This window comes from Geospiza fortis, unplaced genomic scaffold (assembly GCF_000277835.1).
Source record: "Geospiza fortis unplaced genomic scaffold, GeoFor_1.0 scaffold574, whole genome shotgun sequence".
Taxonomy (NCBI): Eukaryota; Metazoa; Chordata; class Aves; order Passeriformes; family Thraupidae; genus Geospiza; species Geospiza fortis.
The window spans coordinates 490,571-512,065 of record NW_005054539.1 but is presented as its reverse complement, the minus strand read 5'-3'; the positions used below and the strand labels follow the sequence as shown (position 1 = coordinate 512,065).

General features: G+C 39.1%; 1 protein-coding gene across 4 annotated transcripts in view; it reads left to right on the top strand.

Moving 5' to 3' along the window:
- The window catches only part of ROBO1 (roundabout guidance receptor 1), a 295,059-nt gene extending 274,048 nt beyond the window's left edge, over positions 1-21,011 (top strand). For all 4 annotated transcript variants that reach the window (XM_031063881.1, XM_031063882.1, XM_031063880.1 and 1 more), the window contains 7 exons: positions 1,245-1,389; positions 1,685-1,936; positions 5,732-6,141; positions 8,501-8,653; positions 16,920-17,228; positions 18,493-18,695; positions 19,305-21,011. In XM_031063881.1, the coding sequence (XP_030919741.1) occupies positions 1,245-1,389; positions 1,685-1,936; positions 5,732-6,141; positions 8,501-8,653; positions 16,920-17,228; positions 18,493-18,695; positions 19,305-19,319 (1,487 nt within the window). In that variant the 3' untranslated portion in view covers positions 19,320-21,011. The remainder of the gene's footprint in view (positions 1-1,244; positions 1,390-1,684; positions 1,937-5,731; positions 6,142-8,500; positions 8,654-16,919; positions 17,229-18,492; positions 18,696-19,304) is intronic.
- Positions 21,012-21,495: the final 484 nt, after the last annotated feature.

Sequence of the window (21,495 nt, the reverse complement as noted above, 5' to 3'; positions counted from 1 at the left end):
AAGGTGAAAAAAGTAATAAATTAATTGTGTTGAACCATGTATATATCATGGTGGTTAGGATACAGAATGCAGGTCGCCTTGGGATAGTTAGTGTCTTGCTTGTCATACTAAGATACCACAAAAACAATTTAACATAGCTGAAACATGTGTATCTGGCAGCTCATGTGGGATGATAATTACCAGAACTACTGTCAGTAAGAGTGGAAAATCTGAGACAGCAGAAGTGGAAAAAAAAACCTTCCTAAATCTCTCTGCAGTACATTTAATCATGTGTATAATGCTTTACTGTGATAATAGAAAATCATGCCTCAGTTTAAGAGAGAAATGTGAATGATCCTAAAACATACTCAAAATCACAGTGACTTTATCTACATAAAAGGAGTTTATCTATAATAAAGATGTAACAATAGCAAAGAAGGATTAAAATGTATATATGCAAGGAACAATGGTTGAGTCAGTTCTCATCTTAGCCATGTCCAAACTTAAAATTTGCTACCACCTGAGTAATTGGTCTTATGCACAGTTGTTTGAACTGTTGAAGCTGCATTGCTTTATTATGAGCTGTAATTTTCCAGTAATAGTAGTTGAAAACATTTGTGAAATACTTCATCGATCTTATTTTTTTTTCTGTTATTTTAGTTCTTCCAGCAATTATTTTCAACTGCACCTGCCATTTAGACTAAAAGTAGTAATTTCATTGTGCCTAAAATGTTTCAGTGGACAAGTACAAATTACCTATATTCAGTGACTTAATGCAACAGTAGAACTTTAATAGATCATATCTGTATCATATTGTATTTTAGGTTCTGGCAATTAAATAGGATAAAGGCACTTCAGAAAATACGTCTACAGCTCATTTGTTTTAGATGATAATCTTTAATGTAATTAACAGAAGTAGGAAGCTCACTCTTAATGACATTGGTTGTAAAATTCATTTATGGTTTTATCACATTTTGACTGTTTATTTAAAAAATTGAAGTTTTGTATCCCGTGTGTCTTTTCCATGCTATGTAAAGTTCCTGGTTATTCAAGCACTTAAAATGTCGATCAATTCTACAAAGAGGCTACAAGCACAAACTAGGGTAAAAAGGAGGAATGCCAATTTGCTCCAAACTGAGCAAAACAGTAAATTCTCAAAGAATGCAAGAGCATCTGGGAAGGGACTGAAGTTGTTTTGGTTTTCATAGCTAGTGGCGAGGAGGGACTTCAAAGCATGACAAATATGTGCTGCTTTTTATTCCCAGGGAGTCAAGGGCACAAGAAGGGTGCTCGGACCCCAAAGGCTCCCAAGCAAGCTGGCATGAACTGGGCAGATCTTCTCCCACCCCCTCCAGCACATCCTCCTCCCCACAGCAACAGTGAAGATTACAGTCTTTCAGTGGATGAAGGGTAAGGTTGTGCACCTCCCACTTTAACCACCAGTTAATTGAAGTGTGATTTGCCCTACGAGCTGGCAGTGAGACCTTCCTCCAGCACTGTTCTGGTGCTGCTGGTCAAGCTGCAGTGTGGCAATTTGGAGAGCACTTAGTGACAGTGGTGTGCATCCACTCAGCACATCCTTACTGAGCTGTTCTCAAGGGCACAGAGAACAATGATTTGTTTCTGGGCTGTTAATACATGTATCACATATGCTAATGACATAGTACAAATTTAAGTCCTTATTTTCTTAAAAAATTAATTTTAGCTATGACCAAGAAATTCCTTGTCCTGTGCCACCTGCAAGGATGTATCTGCAGCAGGATGAGCTAGAGGAAGAGGAAGAAGATGAGCGAGGTCCTACTCCACCTGTCCGAGGAGCAGCTTCCTCTCCAGCCGCTGTCTCCTATAGCCACCAGTCAACTGCCACCCTCACCCCCTCTCCCCAGGAAGAACTCCAGCCCATGTTGCAGGACTGTCAGGAGGATCTGGGACACACACAACACCAACCTGACCGGAGGTGTGTGAATGCAAATGTAGCGAGAGAGATGTGACAAGAGGCATCCGAGCCCCACTGAAAATTCCTGGTGAATTTAGTGAGGCCAACAATTTCCCCATTATTCTGTTGCTATTTAACTTCTAATCCAGAATGCTAGAACTATTTTAACCTAAGAAATAAGTAATTAAGTTGCTTTGTTATTCTACCATGGGAAGAAATGCAGTATATCACTTTAGGGTATGTACGATGCTGACACAAGTTAAATTCACAGTCATCAGGTTATTAAAGTGGTATCGTTAGCACAGCTTACCATATAATTACAGTTCCATTGTTTCCAATAGATTTACTGCATTATTACCATAAAATAGCATGCATTATTTCACAGTAACTGTGCAATTAACTTGTCACCAATATGTATGAATATATATAAATATATAATTTTTATAACCTATAGATTTTCCTCCTCTCATAAATCCTAATACAGGAAATTACTGCTTGCAAAACTTTCTTAACATTTCCATCTAACCTTATTTAAAGAAATGACCAACATTAATAAACACAGATATTTGCTACAGGGAAATTTTGTTTCTTCTCTGAGTTGCTTTTACAACTGTTTTGTGTATAAACTCTCACAGCTTCTCTCCCATAAAACAGTGAATTCTGAATGAGCCCTTTTATGTATGATGCTTACATCTCTTGGCTTTTGTTAAGAAGGCACAGCTTTTCCATCCCAAGTGATGGGCTTTTATTATCTTTTTCCTCCAGTGGTTTGCACATATTGTTTATTGCCACAAATATATAAACTTACTGGCAGCATGCTATGTGGAATTTCTATTTTTAGCAAAATGTAAGCCTCTTACAATGAAATTTATATGATTTTTCTAATTAGACTGTAGAGCTGTGATTTTTCAATGTAAGTTATTGGATATTTATAGATCTATTTTCCAGAATGTTTTTTAAAAGTTAGGTCATCTTTACAGTTCCCATTTTGTAAGTAGGCAGTATTTATACATATTTTTTTAAAGGGGTCTATATCTGCTTTTCTTTAGGTCCCCCTACTTGACCTGCCTTGGTTTGTTTCCTTTACTCTTTATGGTAACACTTGTACTGTGTATCTTTTCATCCTTTCCTCTTCCTTATCTTCCTGAGTCTTTAAAATCACTCTTTTCATTATTGGATGGCAAATTTCCTGTAATTGCCATTGGCCCTGGTATGCTGGTCCACAGAAGTGTTCATTTTAATCACTTAAATTTTCTGAGTTATTTGAGAGGTAAAGCTAGGTGGACACAAATGAAAAGGGGAAAAGCTAAGTGACCAATAGTCATGAGTGGCTTTCCAGAATCTGTGGTTTTCTGGAGACTGGGACATGTGTCCTGACATACAGAATGGAGTAGATACAGGAGCAGATGTACACAAATATGTATAACCAGCCAGTAGCTGTCTAGAAAGTAGAAAGTTTCTCAATGCAAAGACTCCTGGTAGGTCACCATCAGTGCCATCAAAACTTAGTGGCAGAAGGAGCTGGAAGGATGCTCCAATTTGAGCTCCCAGGCCATACCACTTACTCTTTTTGTGGACTGAAAAAATAAAATGTGTATTTATTTTGTCCCTCCTACAATGGCTAAATCTAGCTTTGCTGAAAATCTTAGAATTTGTTAGTGACTAATTTTGTCTTTTCCATCTTACTTTTTCAAATGTTGTTTCTTTTCTTTTTGCTGCATCCATTTCATTAGTTAAAGTAGTCATATAATTCTCTTTATTTGATTTGTAAGGCTTGGCTGGCTACCTGTTCCATCTGATGGTGTTGATACAACCCAGGGCTGCTGTTGAGGAATTGGGTGTCCTGTGCTCAGCAGCAGTAACCCATTCTGGATGGGTGGGGTCCTGTTTGAATGTGGTGTGGCAATACTTTCAAACTAGGAATACATTCCAAGTGGTGCCCTTCCACATTGATTTTGGGTGTTTTATAAACAGTATATAGTGAAATGGTAGATGGTGTGTAGTGAAAATAATGCCTGAAATGCTGTTTGTCATACTTTTTATTAGCTTTACTCATAGTTTTGCTGGGTATTATTTCATTTGCTGGACAGAGCCAGGCATCTAGAATAGGATTGTGGTGGTGAGGGTGTACTGTAATATTTCTCTGTCTGGTGAGCTTGCTGGAAATACAGCAAACTGATATACAAACCTGTGGTCTGGAAGAGTCAAAAAGCAAAGAAAAAAACTAAAGATTTAGTGGGATAGCAGGTGGTATCATGTTGAACCCAGAGCTGAGATAGGAGACAATGTCACTGTGAAAGTGAGAACCTGCATCAGATAAAGGGAAAGAAGAATTGTTAATTCTGTGTGCCCGTGAACCAGCTGCTCTCAATTAGCCCATCCCTAAAGGTTGGCAGCTAAACTACATTTTCAAGAACCTTAACATATTTTGTAACCAGTTGCCTGTCTTCTTATACCAAAACCTAGAGAATAGACAAATATATCACAAGGACATTTGTCACAAGAGCTTTAAATTAAGGCCGTAAGACTTTATTGGGCAAGGTCTCTAGTCGAAGCAGGTACAGATTACAGGCAGCAACAGCATCGGGGATTTGGGGGTACTTTTATAAAATTATTATTGGATATTCATCCATATTTTTCATTCTGATCAGTACTTAATGCAGCAAGTGACAAACAGTAATGATGTAGTCCAGGTAGGATCCAGTTGTCTCTTCCTATAGAGTCATAGATCTTTCCATGCTAACATTTCTTTCCAAAATTAATGTACATTCCTATTTATTAAAATAAAAAAAACTCAACCAAAATTGCATGTCAACCATACAAAAGAGTTGACTTAACCATGAGAGTCACTATTTCTCAATGAGATAATAGGAGGACAAAGATGAGAAAGGAAAATTACTTTTAAATTTTTTTCAAAACTGACTGCAGTAGGAATTCCTGATGAGCACAGCCAGCAGAGAATGGGAGAACCATTACTGCAGAAAGTGTGTTCTCCTGCCAGACAAATGGCACTTAAAGAGTGTATCTGTGGCCCCATGAAGAACTGTTGACAATGTTGCTACCTGGAACTTCTGAGTGAAGTATTAACTAATCTTGAACATTGATCTGATATCTTACACTGTGCCTCCTTAAGCTGAGGATACCATTACTGACAAATTCAGATCAAAATTAGCTAACCTATACATCTGTATGCATGTTGGTACCCCTAAGGCCCAGAACTAACAATATGGTAGAAAATATTTTTATTTCATCACCTAGATCAATTTTAAAAAATAATGAAGTTGCAGTCTCTCTTTTCATATCTTTCTGAATCACCAGGGTGGGTGGAGGGAAGATAATGCTAATGGAGCAATCTATTTGGATAGATGCATCTGTTGGCATCGATAGTTCCAAGCTATATGCTTACAGTTATTTCAAGCTATATGTTTACAGTTATTTCTTTTGCTTATACTCTCAAGGGTGCACAAATAAATTTTGTAATAGCCATATAATCTGTAACCAACTCTTTGCTTAGCTCTACGTGTGTTATTTAGGGAAAATGAACAGCTTTATCATTAAAGTTAGTGATAAACGAACCATATTAAAAAATCAGATTTCTTTGTGATAGATTTCAAGCTACATAGCTGTCGGTTCTGATTTACAGCAAAAGTATAAACTAAAAAACCAAACCTGAGCATTTCAGATATAAATTAGATTGATTTAAAAAGGCCAGCCAAGCTTGCTGGGAAATAAAAAAAAACTATTTTCATCAATCTGCTGTTTCCTCTGACTTTGTTATGTGATTTCAATTCTTCTCACCCTTGTGTTTTAATGCAGACGTCAACCTGTGAGTCCTCCACCCCCTCCAAGGCCCATCTCCCCACCACACACCTACGGATACATCTCAGGGCCCTTGGTCTCTGACATGGATACCGACGCCCCAGAAGAGGAGGAGGACGAGGCGGATATCGAGGTTGCCAAGATGCAGAACAGGAGGCTCCTTCTGCGTGGCTTGGAGCAGACCCCTGCCTCCAGCGTCGGGGATCTGGAGAGCTCCGTGACAGGCTCCATGATCAATGGCTGGGGCTCAGCCTCTGAGGAGGACAACATCTCCAGCGGGCGCTCCAGCGTCAGCTCCTCCGACGGATCCTTCTTCACCGACGCCGACTTTGCACAGGCCGTGGCTGCAGCCGCTGAGTACGCCGGGCTCAAAGTGGCCAGGAGGCAAATGCACGAGGCAGCAGGAGGTGAGTGCTCCTCTGCTCCATGGCAGTGTCAGGGTCTCTCGCTGGTCAGAGTGACCCCGAGAAAAGTTAGAAAGTCTCTTTTCTCAGCCCGGCACTTGAATGAGTCAGAGCTCTTCATTTCTCGGTCTCAAGGTTGTTTATTGTTCCTTATCTATAAAATTCTTGCTCTTGTCCTGCCAAGGTCCACTCAGCAAGACAGTCAGAGGCACTCTGCCTGCCCCCGGGGCAGTGTTATGTCTTTATACTAAAAACTACGTATACAATGTTTCCAATTGCTTTCCAATACCTATCACCTATGTTAGACAGTGAGCTTCTACTCTAAACCAATCTAAAACTGCCAACATCACACCAGAAGATGGAGGCCAAGAAGAACAAAAAGAAAGGCAGGACACCCCCAGATCCCTCTGTCTTGCCCCCCTGAACCTCCATTCTAAAAAACCCCAAAATCTACTTTTTCACCTCGTGATAAATTCACTGTCATTCTACTTAATTTGTCATGGCTTGCAGATCTTCATCTAAGGTTGGTAATTTGCTCCACGGGTCATAATTAAAACCACAGGCATCTTGGGCTCTCTGCCAGGGTCTCTGAGCCCCCTGGCAGGGCTCTTGGCTGCTCCGGACAGCCCGAGGGGGGTCCCTGGGGTCCTGACATGGGAGAACCAAAAAAGTGGCTACTGTGGAATGAACCTGTCCACAGGCGCCTTCTGAACTCCTGTTCTTGTGATGTTTGGAAGTCAGGAAGAGGCAGGACAGGAGTTTTGGTGAAACAGTACAAATAAGCTGCTTCTCTGCAGTGTTTTTCATAAGTAGCTCCTAGTTCTTTGGTCTTACTGATCACAGATTACCACCAGCCCTGCTGGTGGATTTGTACTCAGAACTAAACGAGAGGGGGGAGAAAAAAAAGGATTATAGAAGTCTATCTTTTCCCAGTATAAGGCTCCCAGTGTTTTCAGTTACTCTGAAGAATGTTTCAGTCACAAGAGAAGATTTAATCTCTCTCTCTCTTGAAATGTCCAAATAAATAGTAAACCTATAGATTCATATTTTCCCTGGATTTTTTTTTGAGGAATTCTGTTCAGGCTTTTATTGTTTTATTATTGGGATGAACTGGCTTTGTGTTGGTTTCATATTTTGATAGCTGTTATGAATTGAATTTTAAACTATAGAGTATGCATATTCAGCAGGGCCTTATGCATATGTTTGCATTTTCACTTTTCCTTTCTCCTGAAACACCACTGAACATATAAAACATGATATTTGAAATATTGTATTTTTTACAGCATACTGGATACTAGTAGCACTGGATATATATACAGGTATACTGGATATATACAGTAACCTTACTAGGCAAAATGGATATTGTTACACTTCATCTAAAGAATACAGCAGGCTGGCATGCAGGTTTCAGGCGGTTCCATGAATGTTTTGACAATCAATCCTATTAAACTGCCAGACCTGCAGAAGAGGTACTCTGTCACAACTGTGTCCACCCTGACTCCACAGATTTTCAACCTTCCTCCCACTTCTGATATCCTCTCCCAGTTAACAGTCCTTTGTTTCATTTCAACACAGCTGTTCATCATGAAGAGTGAGAGGGGAGGTAATTTGTAATTCTGGATGAAATCCTGACCGATTGAAGTAGGTGGCAAAACTCCCATTCGTACCCACGGGGCCAGGATTTTATCCATTTTGTACAAATAAATTCCTATAAATATGTGTAGAGACTTACATGTTTAGAAAAGGTCTTTTTACATACGTTTGCTAATATTTTTGCAACAGTTAAGTTCATGTTATGCAATGATTTATATATATTGGTGTTACGTGTGCCTGACTGCATGTCCTTAAAATGTGATACTCATCTGCAAATAATCTGTGATAAAATGCCAGCTATCCAGCCTCAATGCATTCCTGAAAATTCACTTAAAGTGGCAGAAGGGACTTCTGTACCCGAGACCTGCTGGTCACTTGCTCTGCTTATGGCAAGGATGACCTCGTGCGGCCCAAGCTAGGGGAGGGGGAACCTGAAAGGGAAATGTTCTACTCTTTCCAGAAACTGGCTGGGTAGGAATCCTTCTTGTGGTTGCCTGCTGATGGATTTTGTGCTCCTGGGGCAGGAGCTACCAGCTACCAAGCAGCTGGATAATTTCTGTGCAACCAAGCCAGCCTGCCTAATGATAGGATAGCAAATGCTCCGATTTAGTTACAGCTCATTCTAAAACTGGATGAGCTTTACTATTGTTCCAACAGTGTATTTTTAGGTTTTGTACAGCTAGAGCATTCTGATGTGAAAAGAAAAAGTATGAAAGGTCTTTATTTCCGGTAAGAAGAATAATTGCTATTGTTCTATAACCATTTGCAGGCCGTAGACATTTTCATGCATCGCACTGTCCCAGACCCACCAGCCCTGTATCTACCGACAGCAACATGAGTGCTGTTGTAATACAGAAGGTCCGACCTGCCAAAAAGCAAAAACACCAGCCAGGACATCTGCGCAGAGAAGTCTACACAGATGGTGAGTCCACTGAAACGGGTGAAAGCCTCAGTGAACCTTTCTAAATGTGCATTCAGTGCGTGCGCGCGAAATTTTTCCGCAGAGATAACGCTGCGTTTCAGAATTCAGTGATTTGCGTTTCCTGTTGCTAAACAAGCTGAACAGTTTAATCATTTTAAATGCCAGAGTTCCTTAATACTGTACATTGATGCTGCCACTCCAGAGCCTTGCACCTGTTTTCTATAGTGTCCTAATCGGCTAATTACCGTCATTAGTTAAGAGCCCAGATAGCTTAAATAGTACAGTCATCGAGAATAATGCTTGGTTAGGATTAAAATCTTCGTTCACGTGACTGACTATTAAAACCTTCAGAATGTGCCTTTTCCTGAAAAAAAGCAATTCACCGTTCAAATGGTGGGCAGCACAAATTCAGTGAATTGTAATCCTGACCACAGCATTGTTGCAAGCGGTTACTTTGTGAGTGAAAGCAAAATCTAATCATCTTCTCTCGCGCCTTCACACACAATATCAACTCTTGCTGAAAAGGTAGTGCTTGTATTCTCTTGGGGGTGTAGGATGATAATGCAAACATTGTGATGTTGTCTAGAGAGAGCCTTTAATGAAAATGCCTCAGGTGGTGCAGCTTTTATTAAAGCACTGCCTTCCAGTTGTATGAAACAATCCATGGGCTTTGTTGGAAATTCATGTAAGATAAATTCCCCAAGACTTAACCCATCTTGTCAAGTTTGTGGAATTTGCTAACAGGAGGGAGATGTGGGGGAAGGGGAGGGAAAAGGAGAGAAGGGCAGAGCTCCTCACCTCCTGCTTCGCTGCAACAACAATCTGATTAGGACTTTCATTACCAGCCTGAATTTTTTCAAAGAGGGGCATCATTTGCCATTATCATATGAAAGGCTAATATTATAGATCCTTATCCAGGGTTACAAGAAGGGAGTTTTGAGCCACTTCTCCCTGTGATTCCTGCCACTTGACGAAAAAATTTAATACAAAGCTCAAAGCACGATGAGCAGAAGTAATTTAGCAATGAGTGGTTGTCCATGCTATTATCTGTACTTTATTGGGAGTATTTTCTCTCAGTAGCATCTATCTGATATTAGGCTGCGTTAAATGCTGGCATGACACAGTGCACCTGGGCCTCTTGGCTTGTGCCCAGGCCCCTTCTGTCAGCCAAACTGAGCTGTTGGAATATTATCTGATTTCAAGAGGTTATTACAGTGCTTTTGTGCATGTTTGCTTCTGTGAAAGGACAACACAAGGTGTAAATCCCAAAACTGTACCAGAAACGTTACGTTTATGAGACTCTTGTAATGGCGTTTCACTGGATTTTTATTGACATTTTATCAGCTTTTATTCTCTTGAAGAGAATGCTCTTAACTGAATAATTGGCAAAGCATCAAGCCTCAATACAAACACAATAGCTAGGACATCAGAAATAAATAAATAAATAAAGGTGTTTTATGTGGCCATTTGCTTCTAACACGGGGATAAAAAAGAGATGGACCTGTATTTGATGACAGGGTTTTTGTGAGAGTAGTTATACAGAGTTAAATCATAGAGCCATTGTCATTAAATATTACAATATAAATTTGACAGTCATGATCAATATTTGTTTTGTGTTATGTAGCACCTGCTGACTTCAGCATATTTTCTAATTAGGTAAGAATTTCCACTAACCTTTTTATAGTGCAATACAGTGTGGTCATTCAGGGAATAGCAAATTATGGCTTTAATTCCTGCAGATCTAATACAATCCAGTTCAAAGGTTGAAGGACTTGTTTGGTTTTGATAATTTTTTAAAATTATTATTTTTTTCCCCTCAGTCTATTTGCATAAGCATATTTGCAGCCTTACTGTACATTCTAACCATTCACTTTAATAACTTCATCTAGTGTATTGTGACCCTTTAGAATTAGCTAACATATAGTAACACATAGTAATTGTTTTCCTTAGGTGGAGAAAAGTGGTATGGATACATGAATGAAACATTTAAGCACAACTGACCTCTCTGAGATATACTTAGGTTTATACTGGCTTGATGACTATTATTTATCTTTTTTTATAAAGGACTGCCTGGTACAGAGTTGCTTTTTTCCTCATAATGAGTAAACATATATATGTTTGTAGCAGTTGGGAAATAAAAAGCAGAAGTATTCAATAAATACTGAAAAGAGAAAAATATTTTCCTTCATTACTTTCTCAACCTCTAAAATGGCATTTTAAAGAACTGCATATAAAGAATTTTCTACTGTTCCCAAATAACCTGAATTAGTACTTGTTAGTACTTCCATGAAATACAAGTGTAATGAAGAATTTAAATTAATAGTTGACGGGAAGGTTTTTTAAATAAAGATTTTCATTAATAGTTGAAAATGCCAGGAGTATTGTCAGCAGCAATATATGTAAATCTTTCAAAATTCCCTTTTTTATTTTCATCATACAGACAAATCTGTGAAAGAGGTTGGTCTTTCTGAAGGTGTGTTTGTTACTAATGTAGCAATAAAAGGCCTACGACTACCTATTTTTAAATAAGAGTGCTCTCTGATCTACTCTGCACCGTCCAAGTAGTAACAATTTTGTATTTTCTGTGGGCATTAGTTCAAGTCAGTTGCCACTTTATGTGGGATTGGATTTCAGCTCACTTGTTTTGTTCCTTGACAGTCATCCAGGCAGTGAAATATTCTTCATATTTGTTGCTAAAAATCTTTGCTCAGTAGGTGGTAAGGATCAAAATGTATGAATTTTTAATTGCTCTTCATCTAGCCTTTTAGGAGGGTTTACTAAGAATGCATTACAAGAACCAACTAGCAGATGTACCCTCCTTCTCAACCTTGACTGACCTACTTGCATATTTAATTTAGAAAACCAAACTTTAAAAGGATATGTTTGTCTTTTCTAAAAATATATATGGGAGACTCTCCTCTGAACTGTCTTGAATTGATTTATTAGTTGTTACAAACCCTAGAATTGTAAGCATTCAGATAAAAAGGATAAAAGTACTTTGCCATTGTTCTGATTCAGTAGGTCTTTCAGTAGAAATTATGTCTTTCACAGTTCACATGAGATTTTAAATCCTGCTTCTTCTTTCAATCTCTGAGTGAGGAAAAAATACTAAACAGTTTTGCAACTAACTGGCTGAGACTGTAACTGAGTTATTTAGCTGTGTTACCAATGACATGATGTCAGGGCAGCTGAATTTCTCACAAAAGGCAGTTGAACATCTGCCAAATATTCCTTGAATTTTCACTTGGAAATTAAGCCTTTATGCATGCCAACACCATTTGTACTTTTGTCTCCCTCTGCCTGTGCAGTACAAAACAATCTACTCCGTATGAAGCAAATTTTAGCAAGGTACAAAAAAAGTAGGACTGCATTTCTTACTCTGCTAAAAATCAGCTTGTTGTTGAATTATAATAATTTTCAGATGCTTGTCTTCTTCTCATTCCTTACTTATTAGTCCATTATATTTTGTAAATACAGAATTTTTTACTTGACGGAGGTTTTGTGGAGTGAAAATTGTTTTGATAATTATGCAAATATACATAAAAGGAAAAAAAAAGGCAACAGCTTTTATACATCATACTGGGCTTTGCTGTATTAATTTGTCCATTCAGTTATTGTGTACAGTGTGAGCCATGTTTCTTGAGAGACAAAGCATGAAAACAACTTCACTCCATGAATAATAGCTCAGATTATGATGTGTCTGGAAATCTTAAATGCTGGCTAAGGCTTTTTCAAGTCAGGAACAATCTTGAGTTTTGCCTACCAGCATGAACATGAAATAGACTAAAAATTCACTTTGTATCTTACAGAATGATGTAATGGCCTAGGTTGGAAGGAACCTCAAAGGTTATGTGGTTCTAACTCCCCTGCCATTGCCAGGGACACCTTAGACCAGGTTGCTCAGAGCCCCATACAGCCTTGCCTAGAACATTTCCAGAGGTCTTCTTCAGTATTGCATCAAATCTGTAACTGCTATTTTCTTCAGGGTGTGACTGAAAAAATCTGCAGCTTGATAGAGTTTAAAAGAGAGAGTTGCCTAATGAAGCCTAATTCCCTCATTGGTCACTACTAACAATTCATCTTGTTGTGCTTATTTGTGGTTTCTCCACTTTAGTGTTAAATTAACTTAGCAGATTATTTTTCCTCAACTCTGTTTAGCTTATGCCATGGTTCCTATGTGTGTTCTCATTTAGAAAATTATCCTCTCTCCTTTCAAAAGACGCCTATGGAAGGTTTCTCCTGTAGGCTGAGCTATGAAATGGCATCCATTGTTTGAGTTACATGGGAAGCAGGCTAACAGTAATACATAGACATGAATGAAACATGTGAGCACAGTTGACCTTTAACAAATACTTCTGAGTTCTTTCCATTGGTTTGATGTTGCTTTGTGATTTATTTTTATTCCTTACAATGGAAGCTTCCATTTTGCTTTTAATAAGAAGTGTGCCAGTTTGTACTCGAGGAGGCAGATTGAATCTGGATTTTCTCTGTGATCTGCGCTGTTAAAATAAATACCACAGGGGTGTAATAGTGTTGACCTCTGAAAGGGATTTTTTTCCCCTCTTTTAAGGATTCTTCTCAGTCAGAAGCACTGTGTTATAATGAAGATTTTTATAGTTTCCCTGCAGGTTGCAAAAATGTACTTGAAAGCAAATATCACTTTTCTTTAGTTATTACTGTACTTACCATAGAGCTGCTGCCAGTTTATGAAATATTTTATATCAGTGCATCTTCCCTTTCCATAGTCAAGATTCAACACCACTTTGTTCCTTGTCCTGTGTAGCTGTATAGGATTCTTGAACAAAGTCGTTTGTTCCAAGCTGTATTTAACAGGCTACAGGAATGTTCCTTCCCTTCATATTTGTTCAGCCATGGCACATCTACTGGACACTGGCTCCAAGGGAGGCTGAAAAAGCTGGTGTTGAATATCTGCACTCCCTTTACATCAGCAGGTTCAAGAGAAGGGCTGTTCAGTGCTTTATTGAAGAGAAAGTGAGTGGAGCATGTGACACACAAAACATTGCATTGTCCTGGTTTAAGCTGGGGTAATTTCTTCTCAGCAGCTGTTACAGGGGTTTGTTTTGGATCAGAATAAGAATGGTGTTGATGTTTTTTTACTAAGGTGTGTTTATCCTAAGTCAAAGACCTTTTTTTTTCTTGTCTTATGCTCTGCCAAGTGAGGAGGTGCACAGAAGAAACTGGGAGGGAGCATAGCTGGGGCAGGTGACCTGAACTGACCCAAGGGATGTTCCACACCATGGAACGTTGTGTCCAGTATATAAACTGGGGCTTTACCCAGAGGATTCAGGAAGGGGGTCTGGCATTGCTTGGTCAGTGGGTGGTGACCCAATTGGGTGACCAGTGGGTATGAGCAATTGCATTGTGCATCACTTTTTTTCCCCCTCATTGTTATCATTATTGTTATTGTTTACTGTTATTGTATTATTTTCTTTTTCAAATACTATACTGTTCTTAGCTCAACATACAACTTTTACTATGATTGTCCTCCCCATTCCCCTGGGGTGAGAGAGGTGAAAGGCTGAGCAAGTGGCTGAGAGGAATTTTATCTCCAGCTGGGCTTAAAACCCTGACAGTCCTTTTTGGTGCCCAACGCACACCCCAAAGGGTTGAGATAAGGACAAATCTGACCAGAGCGAGTTAAAAGAAAAGCACTGGTTGCAAAAGTCTACAGTTCTGAGTTTAAGTATCTTCATCCACTTTTGAGTCAGTGTCTCGTCTTCTGAGGGAAGACATACTGTGAGAATAAACTTTTTCTCAGGAAGGAAAAGAATTGTTGGAATCTCCACAGGCTAATTTGGAGTTTGTCTTATTTTTAATCCAAGTTCTGTAATTGCTAACAGTGTTCTGTGAAGGGTGAGGTCCATCTTCAGCCTTGCTTTGGAAGAATAGTTCTTGTGCTCAATAAGCTTTAGTCTGGATTAACATGGATTTATGCACTTGGCTTTCAAGGAACATATTACACACAACTTTGAGGTCTTAGGCCGACTTCACATGCATTGTCACATGACTGCTGATTTGTAAGAGGTTATATACTTCTTCAGAACAACACTTTCTGCAGCAGGTATTGACTCAAGATCACATGTGTGTGGATCTTTGTGATCCAGAAATTCAAATTTGCATCTACAGGGCTGGGCAGCCCAGTGAAAGTTGTTTGGTTTGCTTTTTGGTGGCAGGACCTCAACTGCCACCAAAGAGCAATTTTAGACATTTTTAGAAGAGGTAGTCTGAGTGCTACTCTGATGGCTGGAATTACAGAGTTTCACTGCTGAGGCTGTGTACTGAACAGAGGTTACCTCTCCAAAGCATGTTTAGCAGTTACAGATAACAAAGGAATGCAGCATAACTGACTCTGAGCTTTCTTGCCAAGTATGTTGTAAGGCTTGGTGCTGTGACCCCTTCCCTGTGAGCCTGTTCCAGTGCCCAGCCACTCTCTGGGTGAAGAACCTTTTCCTGATATCCAGTCTAAACCTCCCCTTCATTTTGATCCAGCCACTTAGTTTATCCAAGCTTAAATTATTCCTTTGTAGGGTTTGCAAATGACAGTCCTTTTTCTTAAAAGATACTTGCAAAAATTGAGTGTTGGGTAGATACTCAAAATTAGGTCTCAATGGTCAGTTGTTTACCTTTAGCTGCTCTCCAAAACTGCTAATAGTTAACAAACAAACTACCCTGATGGGATTTTTTGTTTGTTTGCTTTGTTTGTTTGTTGTGGGGGGTTTTTTCCACCAAGACCGTAGAGTTATTGCAGCAAGATATAATTTCCCTGAAGTATGTCCAACCTTATGAACCATACTTTTTGACATCTTTCTTCCTCATCATTCCAGTCCAGCCAATTGATAAAATTTCCAGTCTTGTTTAAGACAGGTAAAGGATAATTCCAAGATATGTCATCAGGTGAGTGTGGTGGATGGTTCCCAGTAAGCTTACACAGAGCACTGAATTCTGCATTGCTTCCATCTTTCCACAGGGCTGGATCAAGTCACTCATGCTTTGTGTGACTGGAAAACCTCTCAAAAATGTCTGGCATCTGCCATATCTGAACTTACATGTTTATATTAGATATCTACTTTTTCTTACTCAGGATTAGTACCTTTCTTTTTGGCCCAATTTAGGTAAATTTAAGTTGAAGCATTCTATTGAATAGACTTAGAATTAGCTGCATATATTGTGATGGTGTTTGAAAAACACAGGTGCTCCCTGATTTTTGTGGAAGTAGGAAGCACACTATTACAAAATGCTGAAGTTACAATTTTTAATAGTGACCGGTTGTTTCCTAGCAATTTCACTTGAGAATATTAACCTCATCTCACTTTTTTTAACCTGTCGTTCTCTTAAATTCATATGAATTGAGCCTATAGCTTTATTGTGAACTGCTTTTGTATTGCCACTCCCTTGCTTGACTCCTCTATTTTTTCCTTCACGTTAATATTCCACAGAGTACTGTTGTATCCTGATGAACGTTTCACATATTCTAGTTTTATGTCCTAATGCAAGAATAGAAAAATATAATGAAGTAAATTATGTGTGTTCTTTATGAATAGTATTTTAAAGTAGTCTGAATTTTAGAACCCCTTAAGCTGTGCTAATTTAAAAAGACAAATCCAGAAGTCTTTGTGCCTTTTCTTCTTTTTTTTTGTTTTTTTTCTGAGAGCTTATTACTTCATTGACTGTGCTTTTTTTTTTCTTTAATATGTCGTGACATAACCACAGACATCAAGGATATGTGTGCTATTTTAACCTACTATTTTAAAGGAAGAGTGTAATAATACATATAGTTTATATATGTCAGCAAAGCATCTGATACATGTTCTTACATCCCAGCTCATTTGCTTTAATGCTCACTACACTGAAGACCTTGAGCAATTGCAGCACGAGCTGCTGTATTCTTGAATGGACTTAGCAAACCATTACAAATGTCAGGAAGATGTTATTATCTTTAATTCTTTGTTGATATCCATAACTGATATCCAAGTGCCTAAAGTTTATTGCAGTTTTTGGTCATGATTTTTAAGAAAATACTGTGATTTGCAAAGGCAGGGAGAGGTCATCCTTTGTGTTTTTAAAGCTCAAGCTTTTGGAAAAATACCCATCAGCAGTTTCAACAGTAACATAACACTTTTGGGGGTGGAGAGAGGAGGGCAGAAAGCAAACAAGAGCATCTGTTTCTTCAGTTCAAAGTCAAATATTATTTCTTAATTTCACTAGTGCACGATGTCATCTTAATTACTCTCTTTCAACCCCCCAGATCTGCCTCCTCCTCCTGTGCCCCCTCCGGCCATCAAGTCCCCGACGGCGCAGTCCAAGGCACAGCTGGAGGTGCGGCCGGTGCTGCTGCCCAAGCTGGCCTCCGTGGACGGCAGGACGGACAGATCGGCGGACAGGAAGGGAGCCAGCTACAAGGGCAGGGACGGGGCGGAGGGCAGGCAGCACCCCGACCTGCGGACGGGCTCGGCGGAGCGCCGGGAGCCCCTGGAGCCGCCGGGAGACGGCAAAGCGCGAGCCAGCAAAGCACCAAAACGGGACGGCGCACCAGCAAAAAGTCATCTTCTCCAAGGTGGTTCTGCCTGCTCAGGGCGGGCTGCAGTGCTGGGTGTTGGTCACTGGGAGCTCTGCAGGCTGGTGGTGTGGAATTAGAGATGCTGAGTTGCCACTGTTTATCACAACTGTGGTGTTAATATGGGTCATGCTGAAAGATCTTGTTAGGGTAAAACAAGCTTACTACAAGCTTTCAAAACATTCTTTATCTATTTTGCTGCCCTTAGACCCATCATCTATTCCCATTTCCAACCTAATGCTGAGGAAACCAAAAAGAAATATTCCTCAAGACTTGTAAGGATCAGTATCCCTGCTCCTACCATACACTTGTAGTCTACTTATATTTAATGTATCCAAGTATAATCTGGTTTATAAGGAAACTGAGTGAAGTCAGACAGTAGGTCTGTAAGTCAGAAACTTAACTTTCCAACCAAAAGATCAACACTTGGCCCATTTTGCCAATTTGTAGAGGTCAAAGGGACAAACCAGAGGACAAACCAGAATGATACCTGGTCCTGTTTCAAGAGTAAGAAAGAAAGCCCTAGTAGTTGTGGATTAATTATAAATACCAACCCACACAGCATTATATGAGCCAGACCTGATCAAAGAAATCTCTTATATATGAAAAGTAGTAAGTTTACTAATTAGTGGAACATGCCAAGAGTTCACCAAGAGCACAGATTGATACAAATGCCTGGTCCTTTCCACCTACAGGTATTTAGGGACAACACCAGGGGTGTTTGGGTATTAAGTTGGTTAAGTGGGCACGTAAATAAAAGTTTGATTACAGTGGATTGCTGTAGAGAAAAGTTATTAGAATGCTACCATAGAGGATGGTGGTGAAATATTAAAGCATGGCCACTGATTGTGTCTCAAATTCAGCCTGAGAAATGCAGGGCCCAGTATTTACATGGAGTGAGTTCCTTGTATCATACTTGTATTCTCATTTCCTCCTACTCTGTCATATCGAATATATACTACAAGGGTGGGGTTTTTTTTTCATTTTCCTGTAGAACATAGACCAGGGATCCTAAATTGAAATGAAATGGACACTAATCACGAATTAGTTTTTCTGTAGTGAACGTTACCATGTAAAGACTATAAATTTCCTTGAGAAAGCTTCCATAATGCTGCTATGGAAGCAGCATATTTCATGTTCTTGTCAGGCATCACTTTAAACCTCCTGAGAATCATAAAAAGTAAATCAACTGCATGCAGAAATTTTAGGTTCACAGTGTCTCTGGGCTAGTAAACATAACAATATTAAACATTTCATTATACAGAGGACATCCTGCCATATTCTAGACCAACGTTTCCAACATCAAATAATCCTAGAGATCCCAGTTCCTCCAGCTCCATGTCGTCAAGAGGGTCAGGAGGCAGACAGAGGGCAGATCAAGCAAATCTAGCCCGAAGGAATGTTGCAGAAATGCAAGTACTGGGAGCCTATGAACAAGGAGAAGAAGAAGAAGAAGAAGAGATGGAGGTAACTGCATTTGTAATACTGAAGATGACTACAATAAAGCTGGTTTGGTTTTTTTAGACAGATTCCAGGAAAAAACACTTTTGAACCAGAAATATTTCTGTTCAGGAAAATCAGTGCATTTATCTGTACATTAATGTTATGCCCAATACAAGTAAACAAACTAGAAATGTGTCAAAATACAGAAAACAAATCATACATAGTACAATGTAATTGTCACCACAGTAAAACTTATGGAACAGGACTTGCAGAAATACAATAGTTTGAAGAGCACTTTACACTACCCAGATTCTTTCAAAACTGGAAATAAAGAATTAGAGCATCTGAGAACACCATGGCATTGCCTTTCACATCTTTTGACAGTTTATCATTCTGTATTTTATTAGATACTAAGATACAAACTCTTTTCTTTACTTTTTCCACCTAATGATATTGATTCAATTTTATATACTGATTGTAGAAGGGGTGGCCAACACACAGTCGCACTGCTGTGCATAATTTAAAGTAGTAATTATTATTTAAAGATAGAAAACCTCTAAGAAGTATGTAAAACAAATTTTAAATTATAAAAGTTAACGTGTAGTAATTCATATCCTCTTTTTTTTAATACAGGAAACAGAAAGCTGAAGACAACGACATGTACTGTAACAGGCTTTTAAAATCTAATCAGAAAAAAAAATAAATCACTTAAGATGCCTCAAGTCTGATGATGTTTGACGCCAGAAATAATGTTCAGTGCAATCAGAGTGTACAATTTTTCCTTTTTCCTCATGCCATCAGAATGCTAGTTTTTATTTTACTCTTTCTTTGTAAACCCTCCTCACTAGGAACGGCCCTCGCCTATTCCATAACGCCGAGCGCGTCGCCTTCGCTGCCCCAGGAGGCAGGGAAGCTGCTCTTCGAGGTGCTTGGGCCAGCTGCTGCTCCAGGATTAGACCAGAAGGGAATTCCAGGGCCTGGGATTCCAAAGTTTCTCCCCAGCCCGGCGGTGCTCAGTGCACTGCCAGTTCTGCAGTGAGCCAGTCGGTGACACCGCAAGGGACGCACACGGCCGTGACCAAAGAGCTCCCCAGGGGGAACGTGGTGCACAACATCCTCTGGTTCTTGGGGTTTCTCTGTGGTCTGCAGCCACTGCAAATGCTATCTTGCAGTTTTAGCACAGACTGTGTGTCTCGTGGTCTGCCAGTCTCTTGCTAACCTTTTGCAGATGATACAGTTTGACAAATGAAAGTAAAATTAATTTGGGATGAGATGGCTCTTATTGTAAATATGTACTCATTTTAAACCCCTGTGGTACTTTGATTTGTCTTTCCATTTTCATCATTAAATACATTCTTATTAAAAATGTCCTTTGGGATAGGCAGGAGGTAAGCCAATGTGATTGCTATTTGCCTAATCATAGCATGAGCAAGTTTATCTAAAACTTTTTTCCAATTTTCAGCTTCAACACTGCTGATGAAAAAAAACCAATGGACATTTTTAATAACAATTAGGTAATATCATCAACTGCTACTGGCCCAAATCTCAGACCTCTACTTGTGTCAATTCACCTTAAAGAAGAAGTGCCACTTAAAGAAGTTTTGTTTGATCTTGGCAATGATTTTTTTGTAATGCACTGCTTATCTTTTTTTTTTTTTTTGGTTTTAAAAGCACAATCACTAAACTTTGTTTGTAAACCATTGTAACTATTAACCTTTTTTTTGTCTTATTGAAAATGTTAAGCATTTGTTTGGGATATTTTTCATCTTTTTGTTAATGCTCTATGTTTGTATTTGGAATATTTGAATGATGACAGATGGTAAAGTAACAAATGTTAATGTGGGCCATAATCAAAACACTTCTCACTTTTCCTGGACTTACAGAAAATTACCAATTTTTCTGTGGCCTCTTTCAACATTGGATTATCATTAAAGCTGAAATAGAGGCATTAGTTGCATTGAATTTGCCAAATGATGTCCTCTGTCTGTAGATTTTCTGATCTTTTTTGTAATTATAAAATTTCTTTGTCATTGGTGCTAATGGAAAAATGTGTGTTTGTTTATTGACAGCTATCAGGACTAGCCCCAATGAAAAAAAAAAAAGAAAAAAAAAGTGTTTTGGTGTTTACCGAGGACTGAAATTTTTCATTTAGCTAATTTTTAAAGAAAGGTTCCATAGAAAGGGTGTGCAGTACTAAAGGAAAATCCATGTGATTAATGTTTTCATTATGTTCATGTAAGAAACCTCATATTTTAGCCATAATTTTGCATACTGAGGATCCAATAATCAGAAAAGTAATTTTTGTCACATTATTTATTAAAAATGTTCTCAAATACATTATCTTTTCTGCGTAGTTTCTTGTGTTCCCTGAAGCATAATTTTAGGGGCAACTCTAATCTTATTTCTATTGGCAAGAGCCAGGATCTGTTCCACTGAAATCATACAGCTACAGTAGCATAAGCAAATTGGGAGAGCTGAATGCAGCCTAGGATTTTACAGAATTACAGTTGATTGCCTTAAAGATCTGATTTCTGGGTGCTTCATGGACTGTGATAATGAAAACTTCTCTTAGCCTGCCAATTTCCAGAGAGAGCTGATGGAGAAAATCTGTACCAACAAAAGCATTCACCTCAGGGGTGAGTCACGTTGGCTACAAAGGAGGTAAGAGCCAAGTAAGTGAAGAGAATGAGTGTTTAGGATGTTTGTTGGGACCTGCACAAATTCAAGTTTCCTCACCTGCCTGCTGTCCTGTGCTGTGACCATTCTGTGGTTGGCAGAGCCCTGCTGTGGGTCACGGTGGAGTAGGTGATAGTCCCTTTTCCCC